The following is a 14601-nucleotide window of genomic DNA, read 5'->3' as shown; positions in this document are numbered from 1 at the left end:
AGGCTGATACTGAGGAACCAGAACAACACGATGATGCATCCTACTAATATTTGATTGCCAGGAATAACAATGCTAAAGGGAAGTTCCATTTAATGTGGGACTGTTACTTTTTATATAATCACAAACACGATAATGGTACAGAGGGGTGTTGTCCTTTAAGTTTCGTTTTAACTGCCTTTTTGTGTTTTGTTTTCTTTGTTTCGGTGTCGTTTGTAAGTGGTTTGTGTTATTTGTTTAAAAGTAAATCAATACTTTAATGGCAAAAAAAAGATGAATCGTGACATCCCTAGCTTACATTTTAGCACAAACCAGAAGTTGGAGGGAGAAACTGCGCGCGCACACACGCAGGCTGCACAGAGAAAGAGACAGAAAGCTGCTGGGGTCGCGGCGCACTGCTCGAATGCAAATATATTTATATTTTGTGAATTAGCCGCGTTTAGCGTTTGCTTTGCCATGTGATTGAAGGCATCAGGCTATCATAAACATTTAGCCTTGTTAAATAAAAAGGTAACAAATTAACACAGATATAAAAATACTTAATATTATTTTTTAACAAATAAGGTGTACATGAGCAGCAAAAAGAAACCTGCCTGAAACCCAACAAACAATGGCTTAATTTACTTGCTGTATTTGATATTAATAAAAAAGAAATTACTGGATCTGAATGCTTGATCGGCCTCATTCATCTGATATCCGATCCAGCTAATAAATCGATATCGGCGCCGATATCCGATCCTGGTATCGGATCGGTGCATCTCTAATTGCAAATAACCAGTAACAATAGTGTAATCATGCCCTAATTTAACATAATATTGTTTAATATCCTCCTGTATTTGCAAATAAGTGTATTGTAAAAAGGGAAGCATCTGGGCTTCCATCAGGAACAATTGCACAGGTGTCGTTAAAAAGCCTTTATTATTTGTGGCATATGAAGATGAAAATAACTGGTTTGGATCAGTTTGTAAAAAGAGTTTCGAAAAATGTTTGTGTTGTTTCCACACTATTATCTCGCTTTCTAAGATAAAATATATAAATATAAACAAATCAAAACAGTTTACTAACACAACACAGCCGACCTGTTGATGATATGAAACTAATCAAGCTGCTGCAGAATGGTGTCGGGTTACCATGGTTACCGTGCGACTGCGATTCTCATTATTGACTTTTTTCAATACGTATCGTCTACATTTTATTCATGATTTATTTTTATTTATCATTTCATTTATTTATTCCGTCTAAAGCCAATGAAGCACAGCTCCTGGTTAATTCTCCATCTCTACTGTTACTGTCTGTAGTGTTACAGGTTCACAGTTATCAACTTCACTCTTTTAGCTTTTAGCTTAAATAAAATGCTGTTCATTGAACATGTCTTGGTTTGGAGTTCATTCACTTAAATGAGCTACAATACGTAGGTAAAATGTCTTGTAATTACTTGGCAACATAATGGCATACAGAGTTTAACATACGTGTTAAAAGTTGGATTTTAAAGCCATTTATTTACATGAGCGTCTAACAATTAGTATTCAGACTGGAAATTTGAGTCTGGAAAAGCATCACATTTAAAGATCCCATAAGTCTCTCTCTAACTGTATTGTGATTTGCTGTTTGTAGCTCCAGTTGGGACGGGTAACAAGGGTGCAGAAACACAGGAAGATCCTGCGCACAGCCAAGAACCTGGAAGCAGACACACTCATCATTGAATATCGGGGAAAGGTCATGCTAAAACAACAGTTTGAAGTCAATGGGCACTTCTTCAAAAGTAAGAGATCATGGTAATTTTTTGTGTGTGGTCCAAAGATGTTCATGAAGATTCTAGTCTTTTCTCACCTGATACCAGTGTCTTCATATTTTTCCAGACCCTACCCATATGTGCTGTTCTACTCAAAGTATAATGATGTGAAGATATGTGTTGATGCTCGGACCTTTGGAAATGACGCCCGCTTCATCAGGAGGTCCTGTACACCCAATGCTGAGGTCAGCCACCAAGCGCTTTAATAATCTTAATGCCTGCCAGTTGTGTTTCCTGTTTGTGGAGCTTTGGCTTTTCAAAGGGTCACTACATTTGATTTTAAGATAACTCATGTATCTGTTCCCTTCTCCAGGTCCGGCATATGATCGCTGAGGGCATGATTCACCTGTGTGTCTACGCCATCGGTCAAATCACAAAGGATGCAGAGGTCACCATTGGATTTGACTATGAGTTCAATAGCTGGTCAGTACTGCTTCTCAAGCCATAGCCATCTTTGAACCAGCCACAAGAAAGCACCCATCCATACAAAGCAACCTAGGTCAAATCCAACCATCCGTACAATATTCACATCAAGTGGTAACGTTCCCAGTCCTGTCTAGAAACATATTGTAAATATGAATGCATTATGCAACAAATGTTGGTATCAGGTGCAAATTGGTACTATTTTTTTATTTTTTGGTTTACATGAAAACAGTTGTTTTCAGCTTATACCTTTTGTTCCATTTTCTCCTCTTCTCTCTGAACAAACCACCAGTAATTACAAAGTGGACTGTGCCTGCCATAAGGGCAACCAAAACTGCCCGGTGCAGAAGCACAAGCTGAGCCCCAGGGAGAGCTTGCTCAGAGCCCCCTCTCTGCTGCCTCCTTCCCCTCTGGTTGGTGCCGAGACCCGTCGGAGAAAAGCCCGGAGGAGGGAGCTGGAGAGCTGCCTTGCCGGTGACAGCAACCAGCACCAGGAGGCCAAAGATCTGCAGGGGATCAGTGACGCAGAGGTGTGTGTGTGTGTGTGTGTGTGTGTGTGTGTGTGTGTGTGTGTGTGTGTGTGTGTGTGTGTGTGTGTGTGTGTGTGTGTGTGTGTGTGTGTGTGTGTGTGTGTGTGTGTGTGTGTGTGTGTGTGTGTGTGTGTGTGTGTGTGTGTGTGTGTGTGTGTGTGTGTGTGTGTGTGTGTGTGTGCGTGTGTGCGTGTGTGTGCGTGCGCTAGCCACACATGGCTTGTATAGCCAGCGGGGTAGGATGTCTTCACCATGTGCTGGCTGTTTGTGCAATTAGGAGGGACTGCTGGATGAGTTGAAGGTGGGAGAGGAAGGAGAAGTCGATGAAAACATGCTCGCCATCTCCAGTAAAAGAGTATGTCTTTTTATACTAATCTAACATATTTTTCCTCAATATGATTGTTCTCTGTGGCAGTAGATTCCAATTTCAGCAATACATCAGTAATTTAAGTTTTTCAGGTTATTCTCTCTCTATTATTAACTTCTTTTTTTTCTGGCATGTCAGTCAGATAAATCATCATCACACACTTTGGGCCTCATTTATCAATCTTGCGTGAAAACGGGCGCAGATCTGAGCGCAGAATTGGTCGTAGGACAGGACACACGTGTGATTTATGAAACATTCGTATCTGACGGCGGCGGCTGAATTCGATCGTCATTAACATGTTACGCCCTTAAATATTCCTGTTTCGGAGGCCTCGCCCACTGAGGTCAAACACGGAGAGATCTGCATCCTGACATCCGAGATGGCGCAAAATAAAGACGTGCTTTTTGGCAGAGTGGAATAAAAGGGGCCCATAGAAACGCTGTATGGAAAAGAATAACGGAGGCAGTCAACCCGAAGCAGCACTCCACTGAGTCCCGTGTGCGCCTGTGCGCACTGTTGGACAGGTGTTGTGCCGTATTCAGCACCCTTTGATTTAATGCAATTTATCGAGGGTAGCCACCAACCGAGGAGAGGAGTTTGGCTCTGCAGTGCGTCTTGCTGCAGCCGCGCGCCAACACAATCATTCATTAATTCAATGTCGGGGTAGCGGGGGGCTGGAGCCGAGCTGTTTTGAAATATAAAAGAATCGTGTGTGTCCCCCCTGGCCACCACGTTTAAAAGTGATAGCTGAGCATCGTACATCACCTGTACATTTATCGAGTGGTAGTTTTTGCGATTGATGAATGCGTAATCATTCATGGATGGTGCCTTCAGACGCACATGAGTACAATCAAGCGCTCCAACCACAATTTTTATATTTTTTTTTAGTCGTTTTAAGAATCCCTTTTGATCTGTTCTTAATATGTGACTGCTTATACTTAATGACAGCTGAGGTTTGTTCATTATTTTCAGCCAGATTTTGCTGTGCTGCACCGCAAATCCACAGGCTCAAATTTGCGTACACGACCTCAGACCAGACGTGAGATTTGATCGTAGCTCCCGCTCACGTCCAAATTGATAAATGCCGACGTTTGCCAGGAAATGGTCGTACGCACGTTTTTCTGCCGTACGCTCGTTTGATAAATGAGGGCCACTATCTTGGTTTTTCAATTCACATTACCGAAATGGATTATCTTCACTTTCAGTCTCTGTCTCACAAACACACCCAGACACACACCCCACCGCCACATCAGTCTCTCTGTCCATGCCTCAGTTTAGATATCCTGTGCTACTATAGTTCATAAATTCGGGTTTCACTAGTTGAAAAACAAATTTTGGTATGTTGGGTGGTGTGAATTAGCTGTCAAAACGGGCCGGGTGGGTGTGACTGACGTGCATCACTAATGAGTAGTGATATACCGATACATTATATTATTGGCCGATATTTGCGTTTTTATTTGTGTATAGGTTGATGCAGGCTGCTGTGTTCGCCAATAGTTTTTTCCTGGCATTATTTACAGACAGGTGTCCACAGGCAGCTCGATGTTGCCTCCTTGTTTAAGTTCAATGTTCTTTTTTTTTTTAAATTGAGACTCGTAACATTTTTTAATTTATATGATGTAAACTGAGGGAGAAAAAGAAGTCTCGGCTCCAAATATCAGCTCAAGAAAATCAGCAGTATGTATCGGTCATCGGCTAAGGGGAAAAAACAAATAACGGCAGCAGCACTAAAATATCCTTATCAGTCGATCCCTATTAATGAGCACAGTCAGTAGGCCTCGTTCATTTCTTCAACCAGGAGTTAAAGTGGACCAGAATGGTCTGGAACTGCATACCAACACCTTTGATTAATACGTTGCCTTAATGAATATCAAAGCACTGAATGGTTTAGGACTATATTATATCTGAAATACATTTCAGATCTTCTGCTCAGCTACGAACCATCCAGACCTCTCGGATCCTCTGGGACAGGTGTGTCCCCACAGAGCAGACCTCAGAGTCAGAACTCAACATCAACAGAGGCAGCGTTCAGTTTTTCTGCTGCACATTTGGGACAATCTCCCAGAAAACTGCTGCAACTCTTAGTTCTTTAAAATCAAGACTTTTCTGTTTTCTGCTTTCTTTCAGTAAACAATACAATTTATTTAGTGCTTTTACTGCACTCTATCTACTGTTACTGGTCTTGAAATGAATTGACAACTGAACATTCCTTCTCAGAAAGTGCTTCTCTTGCTGTTGATGTTCTTGTCTTAAATGTTTAGTTGTTTTACTTAATTATAATTTTATATTTTCCAATGCTTTTAATGTTTTATAGTTGAAAGACAGACAATTGAATAAGTAGAATCTACATTTGCGCCTATATTATATCTGTGAATTGCTAAGATTGTTTTGTAAGTTGTTTAGGCCAAGGACTGTGGCTTTTAGTCCCATAGAAGCGGTTCGAGTTTGCTTAGTAACTAGGTTGTACATCAAATATGTGGGTCTTTAAGCAGCATCAATTCCTCGTTTTAATTTTTGTTTTGTTATTTTTATTTAAAAGAATTGTATGTGTTTTTACAATGCCTTTAATGTAGGCATGTTTAATTATTGTTGAATTGCGCTATAGAAATAAACTTGCCTTGCCTTAAAATGTTTCACTAAAATGGCAAGGATACTGACTAGATAGACTACAGTATCTAAAATGTTAATAAAACCTGATCACTTAAATAGGACATTTGAAAATATAATTAAGAGCGAAAACATTTTGACTAAAATGTAATGACTGTTTACCGAATAAAAGACGACTTAGACTTCTCTTTATTGATCCCTTTGGGATGAACTCCTGCAAGGAAATTTAATTGAATTTCCAGCAGCTTACAAAAAAACGAGGGAGGTATAAAAAAAAATACAGTATAGTGGACTACATTTGAGTTGTCATCAACTAAAACTGGTCTAGTGAGGACGGAACAGGGAACACTCCCAAAAACACTCCCAAAAACACTGGAGTTGGCGTCAGCTCACAACGCACCACCTATGTCGTGGTCAGTGAGAGAGATTTAGCTGTTTCATCCAATTTTATTAATCTCTCATTATTTTTTTACTGTTGCATTTGTTTGATTTATTGTGTTCATTCATTCTCTTTTCAGGAAGCGCCATCTATTGAAGAAAATACCTCATTACCCAACCTGCCTGCCCCAGTTGCTCCCCTAAAACCTGCACGACCTACCAAGCCTCGGCCCAAAAGTCGGATCTCTCGCTACCGGTCAAGTTCATCCCAGCGTGCCCGACGGCAATGCCAAGCTCTTGCCCAGCAAGCAGCAGCAGCCGCTGTGGCTGCAGCGATGGCAGTAACGCTGTCATCAGCTGATCAAGGTGCTTCTCTCGACGAAGAGGGATCTCAGGGCCCATACGGTGCTGAACATGGCCCAGTAGAGAGTGGTCTAGGGGGTCATCTCCTAGATGGAGATGGCCAGGGTCTAAACTGCATAAACAGAGGCAACCTGCGCTACCCCAAGACCAAAAAGGTTTGAGGACAGACACTTTTATGTATTATTTCGTAAGTCCAAGCAAATGCAGTGTGAATCATTAATGTTTGTCTTTGTTCTCAGTACCTGGTGACAGAGTGGTTGAATGACAAGGTCCCTGGAGGCGAGAAGATCCACCAAGAGGTGCCTGTTGAGCGCCCACTACGGATAACCACTGACCCCACAGTGCTGGCCACCACCCTCAACATGCTTCCAGGCCTCTCCCACTCATCACTCATCTGCACCACACCCAGACACTACGTCCCCTTCGGCTCCCCCTTCAACCCTGAAAAACGCCGGCCCCGCCCGCTCCAAACGGACGGCACTTATGGCTGCTACAAGAAGGTTAGAGATGCAGCAATGTATTATAGAAAGATCAAGTACATGAACATAGAATATATAATAAAAAGTAATCAGAATTAATAAGATTTTATTGATACCAATGCCATTATTGATTATGCTGATTCCTCATTGATACAGTGATTGATAAGAATAAGAAAGTCATTAATAAAAGGAACTGATATGCTTGAAGGCATACAACTCTGATGGATATGACTATTTGGAAGTGTTTCTCAAATAGAACATGTTCTCTATTCCCAACTCTGATCATGAATGCTGTCATTCTAAGCAAGTGCCAGTGTTACAAGCCTGCAGAGCCTTAAAACCAGTGGTTCTCAAACTTTGTACATCACATGCCACATCAGAAAATATCAGGCTCTCTCCAGTATCACCACTAAGACCAATGTTAAAATACAGTAGCGTAGGCCGACACTATTCAGTTACAGACAGGAAGGTTTATTCCTAATCAGAAGATCATTTATTGTTTCCCCTCTTCAGCCACAGCCATGCTGTATGAAATGGTAGCATTAGAGCTGACACGTCAGAGTTTTTAAACCAATAATTTTACCTCTGCTTACTCTCTTGCCATCACAGTTTAGCACGTAACTCATAAACGTGACTACGTAGCAGGCTGATATTGAAATAAAAATATTACAGGGAATACTAAACTTATTTGAAATTACATTTCATGAATCTTAATAATTTGGGTATTTTCTTAGTATTATATTAATTTAGTAATTAATGTTTCCTTTTTTATTTAGGAGATTTCTTCACGTACCAGAGTACCAAAGTTTGAGAACCAGTACTTTAAACGATCAATCACAAACTGAAAACCTTAAAATGTCTGAAATGCAGTTAAATGTGAAAACCCATATTATGTTCAATTCTATCATCCAGACTTTCTGAGGTATTGGGTTAGGCTGATTTAAGAATTTTCAATGTTCCAAACCAAGGTCTCAGTGTCAGTTAAGCAGATATTGTGGTTGATTGGTGCAGAGATGGATAAAGCAGGTGGAGGATGAGAGCTGTTCAGCCAGTGTGGAGGACAGCACAGAGTCCACCTCCTCCCAGCAAAGTACCAGTAGCAGATCCACCCCCAACCCCCTGTCCAGCGGTACGTACACTCCCAACTCCATTGGGCAACTTACTTGCTGCTGTGTTTTCTGAAATCACCAAAGCTGGAAGAGTAATAAACTATTGATCAGAACTAATCAACCAGCTGGTATTATTAAAAGTACAACTAAGTGAAAGGAGAGGTCCATATAAAACTATTAAATATTTCTCGTTGTCTCATGTCATCTCATATACCTTTGTGATACTAGAAGTGTGCCCCTTCCAACTCACTTGTATTATTTCCATATTTTATGTTTTTAAAATCACAGAACTCAACACACCGTTTAAGAAGCGCAGCTCCAAGTATACGGCAGAGAGGATGCAAGCACCCTCAGACCACCTGCTTTGCCCGCTGTCCCCCATCAAACCGTCGCTCCCAGAGGACTCCCTCCATCCGCCACAACATGCCTCTTGCGGCTCCTTGCTGCCCAAAGGCCTGGTGTACTCACCCATGCCTTCACTGCCTGCCAGCCACTGCAACACACCGCTGCAGTTTGAAGTAAGGGCACAACCACAAGAACACCTATACACCCACAATCCGCCAAGTCTGATCAAGTCTCACATGAACACAATGTCCGACAGTTTGCCTACTTTAGTGAATTAGTTCTATGATAATCAATTCTCCTGCTCAGTCTAGTCCAGTATCACGTATATCTCTTTAATTTTCTCCTCGCGTTACGCCTCTCCTTCCATGTATGCCAGCTAGCTGAAATTATGTTTGAATAGATTTTGAATCTAATACACTTAAATAAAGCAGGCAAATGTGCCTGCTCTCTCGAGCTATGAAATATTGGTATGTAGGCTACATACTTCCGGCATCATCTGTGTTTCTACTCTCTTTTGTCTTTTTTCCTGCTTCCTACTACTACTTTTGAATTAACTCGTGACAGTGAGACAGAATCGTAGGTGTGGCCTATGAAACCAATGTCAAATAACCAGGAAATAAGCACTTCCCTTCTCTACCTTATTCATTCTCTGCTATCTGTGGAGGCCCATGAAGTAGTGTGGCAGAAGGAAATTATACCTAAGGCATGGCGAAGAGCTGGATGTGTACTATTTCCCAAGGAGAAGGATGCAGCAGACATCAGTCAATTCTGGCCAATCTGCCTTCTTAATGTTGAAGGGAAAATCTTCTTCAGTGTGATCTCTGAGGCCTGCTACCTACCTGGAGAAGAATAATTATGTGGATCCATCCATATAGAAGGCTGGCATCCCTGGGTTCTCTGGTTGCCTGGAGCATACCTTTATGATCTGGCATCAGATCCAAGCGGCAAAGGACGACACGTCAGATCCACGTCCTATCATCCATCACTGCTCTAGTGAAAGCCTACTTCAAAGACCTATAACTGTGCTTCACAACAGCTGACTTCACGACATCATGGCAACACTTAGAGGTAGGTATCATGGCAGGCTGTACAGTCTCACCCCTGGCCTTCACAATGGCCATGGAGGTCATCATCAGGGCCTCAAGATGGGTTGTGGGGGGGTGAGTGAACTAAGAACGGGATCCGCCTCCCCCCTATCCGAGCATATATGGATGACTTGACCAATCTGACCACTACTGCAGCATGCACCAGGCATCTACTTGGGGGAACTGCAGGAGAACATCAAGTCGGCTCTGATGAAAGTCAAGTCAAGCCAAGCAAGTCACAAAGTATCTCAATAGTCATGGGAGAGCTTAAGGATGTGAAGTTTTGCATCGGTGAAGACCCAATACCAACGGTGTCTGAGCAACCCATCAAGAGCCTTCGTAGATGGTACAACACAAGCCTTACTGACAAAGACAAAGTGCAGCAAATAAAGCAGGACCACACCAACACTAGAAAACATCAACAAGACCATACTGCAAGGACAGCTCAAGCTCTGGTGCCTGCAATTTGGCATTCTTCCTCGTGTAATGTGGCCACTTGCAATCTGAGGTCCCAATAACAACAGTATAGAAGATGGAGAGAACCATGACTTCATACATGAAGAAATGGCCTGGAGTACCCCACTGTCTGACTAACATCAGCCTATACGGGAAAGGGATCCTTGAACTGCCCGCCACCAGTCTCACTGAGGAGTACAAGTGCTCTAAAGTGAGACTCTTTGAACGCTTTGACTTGAAGGACTCCAAAGACCAGTCCATCAAAAATGGACACCATCCCATGAGGTCCAGCATGCCACGTTAGCTCTGAGGCACAAGGACATTGTGGGGCATGTCCAGCTGGGAAGAGGAGGCTTTGGCCTTGCGGCAAGCAAACCAACTTGACGTAAGGCCTCAACTTCAGAGGGGAGGAAAATGGTGGTAGTGGAGGTGCGCCATCAGGAAGAGGCTGAAAGAATCGCAAAGGCTGTCTCTTCTGCCAAACAGGGACAATGGATGAGGTGGGAAGGTCTGGAAAAGAGAAATCTCACCTGGACGCAGGTCTGGGAAATGGAGGCAAGCCACATTAGCTTCATCATCAGACCTTTTTATGATGTACTCCCTTCTCCAAAAGACCTGCAGGTGTGGTATGGCGAGGACCCAACCTGTGCCCTCTGCCCAACTCCAGCTACTCCCAAACACATCTTGACCGCCTGCAATACCAACCTCACCAAAGGCCGCTACAACCGGAGGCAAAACCAGGTCCTCTAGAGTCTGGCTGCAGCTATTGAGAGCAAGACAAATACCAAAGACTCCTTACCCCTGAGAGCAACAAACTCCATCACAGCACCCACTTTCATCCGAGAGGGACAGGGAAACTCTCTGAAACTGAGGCCCAGGATTAGAAGATGTTAGTTACTATCGGCCAACAACTAATCTTTCCAACTGAGACCACAGCTACCACTCTCGGGCCAGACTTTGTACTCTGGTCCCCCTCGCGCCTATGAGCGCAAGAAATTGCGCTACACAGAACTGGCAGCAGACGCGCAACAACGAGGATGGAAGGCCAAAATCTATCCAGGTGAAGTGGGATGTAGAGGTTTCATGGCTTGTTCTACCATAAGACTGCTGAAAGACCTTGGTATCCACGGACAGGCTCTTCGACAGACAATCAGATCAGTCTCCGAGGCAGTCGAAAAAAGTCAGTGGATATGGCTCAAGCGGAAAGACTCTTGCTGGGCTCAAAGCTCAGGACCCACCCAGTAACCCCCCTCCCTACACTCCTCCCACTGCAAAACCCTCCTGGAGGAGGGGGAACAAGGTATTCGGTCAGGGCTTGGCTTGACACAGAGGAGAGGACGACCCCTGCCTTGCATAGTCCCGTGGGCTGCTGTGGGAAATCACCAGGATTTTCCTTCTTTCTTTGTAAGTGTTTCTTAGTCTATGATGTCAATCCTTGGTTTCTGTATGTTGATTAACACAACAGTCGAGCTGTGGATAGGTGCTGTAGAAGGCTCTATGATGTAAATCCATGGTTTCTGTATGTTGATTAACACAACAGTCGAGCTGTGGATAGGTGCTGTAGAAGGCTCTATGATGTAAATCCATGGTTTCTGTATGTTGATTAACACAACAGTCGAGCTGTGGATAGGTGCTGGAGAAGGCTCTATGATGTAAATCCATGGTTTCTGTATGTTGATTAACACAACAGTCGAGCTGTGGATAGGTGCTGGAGAAGTCTATGATGTTAATCCTTGAACATTTCAGACCGCGTTGTTGGTAGCGTCTCTCCTGTATGCACGCAGCTTAGTAAAGACATGATTTGAGAAACACTGAGGACTCCAGAGAATTTCTTTCACAATTTGGCGACGAGGATGGGATGGACGCTCCGCTGATCACGACTGAAGGTTAAACCGGTATGGGAAGTTCCGCTCCACCAAGGAGGACACGATTCCGCCTGATGTGAGTACGCTGTTTTTTAGATCATGTCTCCTGTAATTGTGAAGACAAGCTTAATTTACCTGTGGGGTTTTGAAGCTCAGAAGAAGGTGTGTAACCTAGGTAGACAGTTTGAGAACCTGTGTGGTCGGCTGTCAACATATTCTATAATTCCTGGTGGTTTAAATATGAGGTCCGATGAGTCCTTTGTTGAATTTCTTTCACAATGCGCCATTTTAACAACCAGGAAATACGCCTGTGAATGATCTCATTTGTCCAGGTAATTGTTATCCCCAAAGGTGCAAACTTTTATTGAACATATAAACTCTGTGGACAGAAACATCAAGTTCACCAGAGAAGAAGTCAAGGACAATAGTTTGCCTTTCTTAGACTGTGACATCCATATGGAGAATGACAGGAGCCTCCACGTTGGGGTATACAGAAAACCCACTCACACAGATCAATATCTACTGTTGGACTCTCACCACCCCCTGGAACACAAGGTTGGCGTTATCAGAACACTGCAGCATAGAGCTGATAACGTACCCACCAGCTCACAGGCGAAGAACCAAGCACCTGAGAGGCGCCCTCACAACTCCTGGCTACCCCAGCTGGACCTTTGTGAAAACGGCAGCTGCTTCCAGAAAGAAAACCAAAGTGGTTAAAAAAGAAAACAAGAGAAACAACAGAGTGATCCCGTATGTGGCTGGGCTATCAGAGAAACTCAGGAGGATCTTCAACAAACACTGCCCCTAACAAATAGTAATATTCATCTCGTTAGACGGATACACAACTGAAATATGCCGACATGTGCGACCAGACAGACTGTAAGGACCAGGGGGCGAAGGGTAGCATCGCAGACGAGACAGGCGGCAAGATTACCATGGCGGCTGTTGCTCACCTCTGGGCAGAGCATGGCACAGCCCTCTCCGCCGAGTTCAAAGCGCTCTCCGCTTATCTCAAAGCCTCCATTTAAAAGCTTGAAGCAAAGATGGACCACGTCCATGCCACAGTGTCCGACCACGCTCAGAATATAGGCTTCCTTGAGGTAAATGCAAATCTACAAGACGAGCATCTGCTAACGCTGAAGGCCTCCTGTGCCAAACTAACAGAGAGCAACGCTAAACTACTGGCTAAAGTCAGCGACCTGGAATCCCGCAGCCGGCACCATAATCTCTGTGTGATTGGACTACCTTAATCAGTGGAGGGGCCTGGGGGAGAAGAAAATCATACGCGGCGCCTGCAAAGGAGAGGGAAGCTGCAGTACAGAGGCTCCTCCATTACCATATACGAGGACTATGCCCAGGAGGTGGTTGCGGAGCGCCAAAAATACTGAGAGGTCATGTCATCTTTATAACCTGGTCTTCGGACCCGCGCTGCTGTTCCCAGCCAAGCTTGTCATCATTATGGACTGGGGGGGGGGGACGCTCTCTTCGGTCACGGAGGCGAAAACCTTCATAACATCCACCCGCACGGAGGAGACCAGATGACCGAGGGTTGTTGATTTCACCACAGAGGAGCCACTGTCATGTTATCTGGATAACGATGAGTCGATGTGGTGCTAACTGTATAGCTTTGTTTTAGTCAGCCGCGGTCTGGCCAGAGTTTATTTTTAGACCGCAGCACTAATAGTTAGAGTCCTGGCGGGTTGCTGATATTCTGTCTGTTAAAGAGTTTTAAACAGGAAAAGCTAAATGGACATTTTAAAACACTGTGGCCATGTTGACTCGAGATCTGATGTTTTCTGATATTTGTTGAATTCCTGTTTATTCATTTTTCTTTCTGTGCCTGCTTACAATATCTGAATTCAGATTATCCTAATTGGCCTTGTACCAAGTACTGGAAGCTCGTCCACATGTCGATTTCAGTTTGTTACAAAAATTTTCTTTACAGCTCTATTTTCTTTTAAATTTTTATCATCCACCGCCACAGGGTTATCTGAAGTATTCTTGTTCTCCATTTGGTCAAAGAGCTTTATCGAAGCCTGACACTTATAATAAACTGATGTACAGAGGTGACCTGTATCGATACAGCATGATACACATGCCTAACCTAGGGTGGACGGTGGCGTTCCATACCCTTAGTTATCTTGGCACCCTCTGCTGGCTAATTTGATTTTATTTACTTTACATGACTGACTTACTTTACATTGACTTATTATTGTTCCTATGGCTAACGCTGTAAAGACAGGTACTGGAGTGGGTCTGATTTCACAGTTACAGCACCTTCAGGGGGATGTGATTATTTTGCAGGAAATATCTCAGATCAGCTGATACCCCATGTATTAAGAGGTCATGGATGAGCCACTTGTTTCATTCGAAATCTTTAGATAGTTAGAGGGGCCGCTATCAGAATTTATAAAAGGGCCCTTTTTGAGCCGACAAATGGAAACCTAGATACTGACAGCCACCATGGGTTATCGTTTTTTGCGGCCACCTGGAACAATGAACAGTTTTTTTACAAGGCTACTAGCAAAAATCCAAAACGCTAACAGTCACCGCATTATCATGGGTGGAGACTTCAATCTGGTGCAGGATGTGACTTGACAGATATTCTCTCACACAGATTACACTATCCAAATCTGTATCTATATCCACACACAGTAAACACATAAGCACCAGAGTTGGGAATTTCAGATCCTTGGAGGTTTAGAAATCTCCATGGTAAAGCTTTCTCCTTTTTACCCATGTACACCTCGCATTCTCCCGAATTTATTTCTTTTTACTTGATAAAAACCCCCTCGACTGTGTGAA

General features: G+C 43.5%; 1 protein-coding gene across 1 annotated transcript in view; it reads left to right on the top strand.

Moving 5' to 3' along the window:
- Window positions 1-1128: 1128 nt before the first annotated feature.
- LOC310966194 (histone-lysine N-methyltransferase SETD5-like) overlaps window positions 1129-14601 on the top strand; it is a gene marked incomplete at its 5' end in the record, with an annotated part of 28237 nt that continues 14764 nt past the window's right edge. Inside the window, 10 exons of the mRNA XM_083940052.1 lie at window positions 1129-1137; window positions 1612-1730; window positions 1857-1974; window positions 2103-2212; window positions 2505-2742; window positions 3020-3097; window positions 6235-6612; window positions 6697-6957; window positions 7948-8065; window positions 8334-8563. Coding sequence (XP_083796178.1) covers window positions 1129-1137; window positions 1612-1730; window positions 1857-1974; window positions 2103-2212; window positions 2505-2742; window positions 3020-3097; window positions 6235-6612; window positions 6697-6957; window positions 7948-8065; window positions 8334-8563 — 1659 coding nt within the window. The remainder of the gene's footprint in view (window positions 1138-1611; window positions 1731-1856; window positions 1975-2102; window positions 2213-2504; window positions 2743-3019; window positions 3098-6234; window positions 6613-6696; window positions 6958-7947; window positions 8066-8333; window positions 8564-14601) is intronic.

The sequence above is a fragment of the Echiichthys vipera genome (genome assembly GCF_963691815.1).
Source record: "Echiichthys vipera genome assembly, chromosome: Y".
NCBI lineage: Eukaryota > Metazoa > Chordata > Actinopteri > Perciformes > Trachinidae > Echiichthys > Echiichthys vipera.
This window is presented reverse-complemented; position numbering and strand designations above follow the sequence as displayed.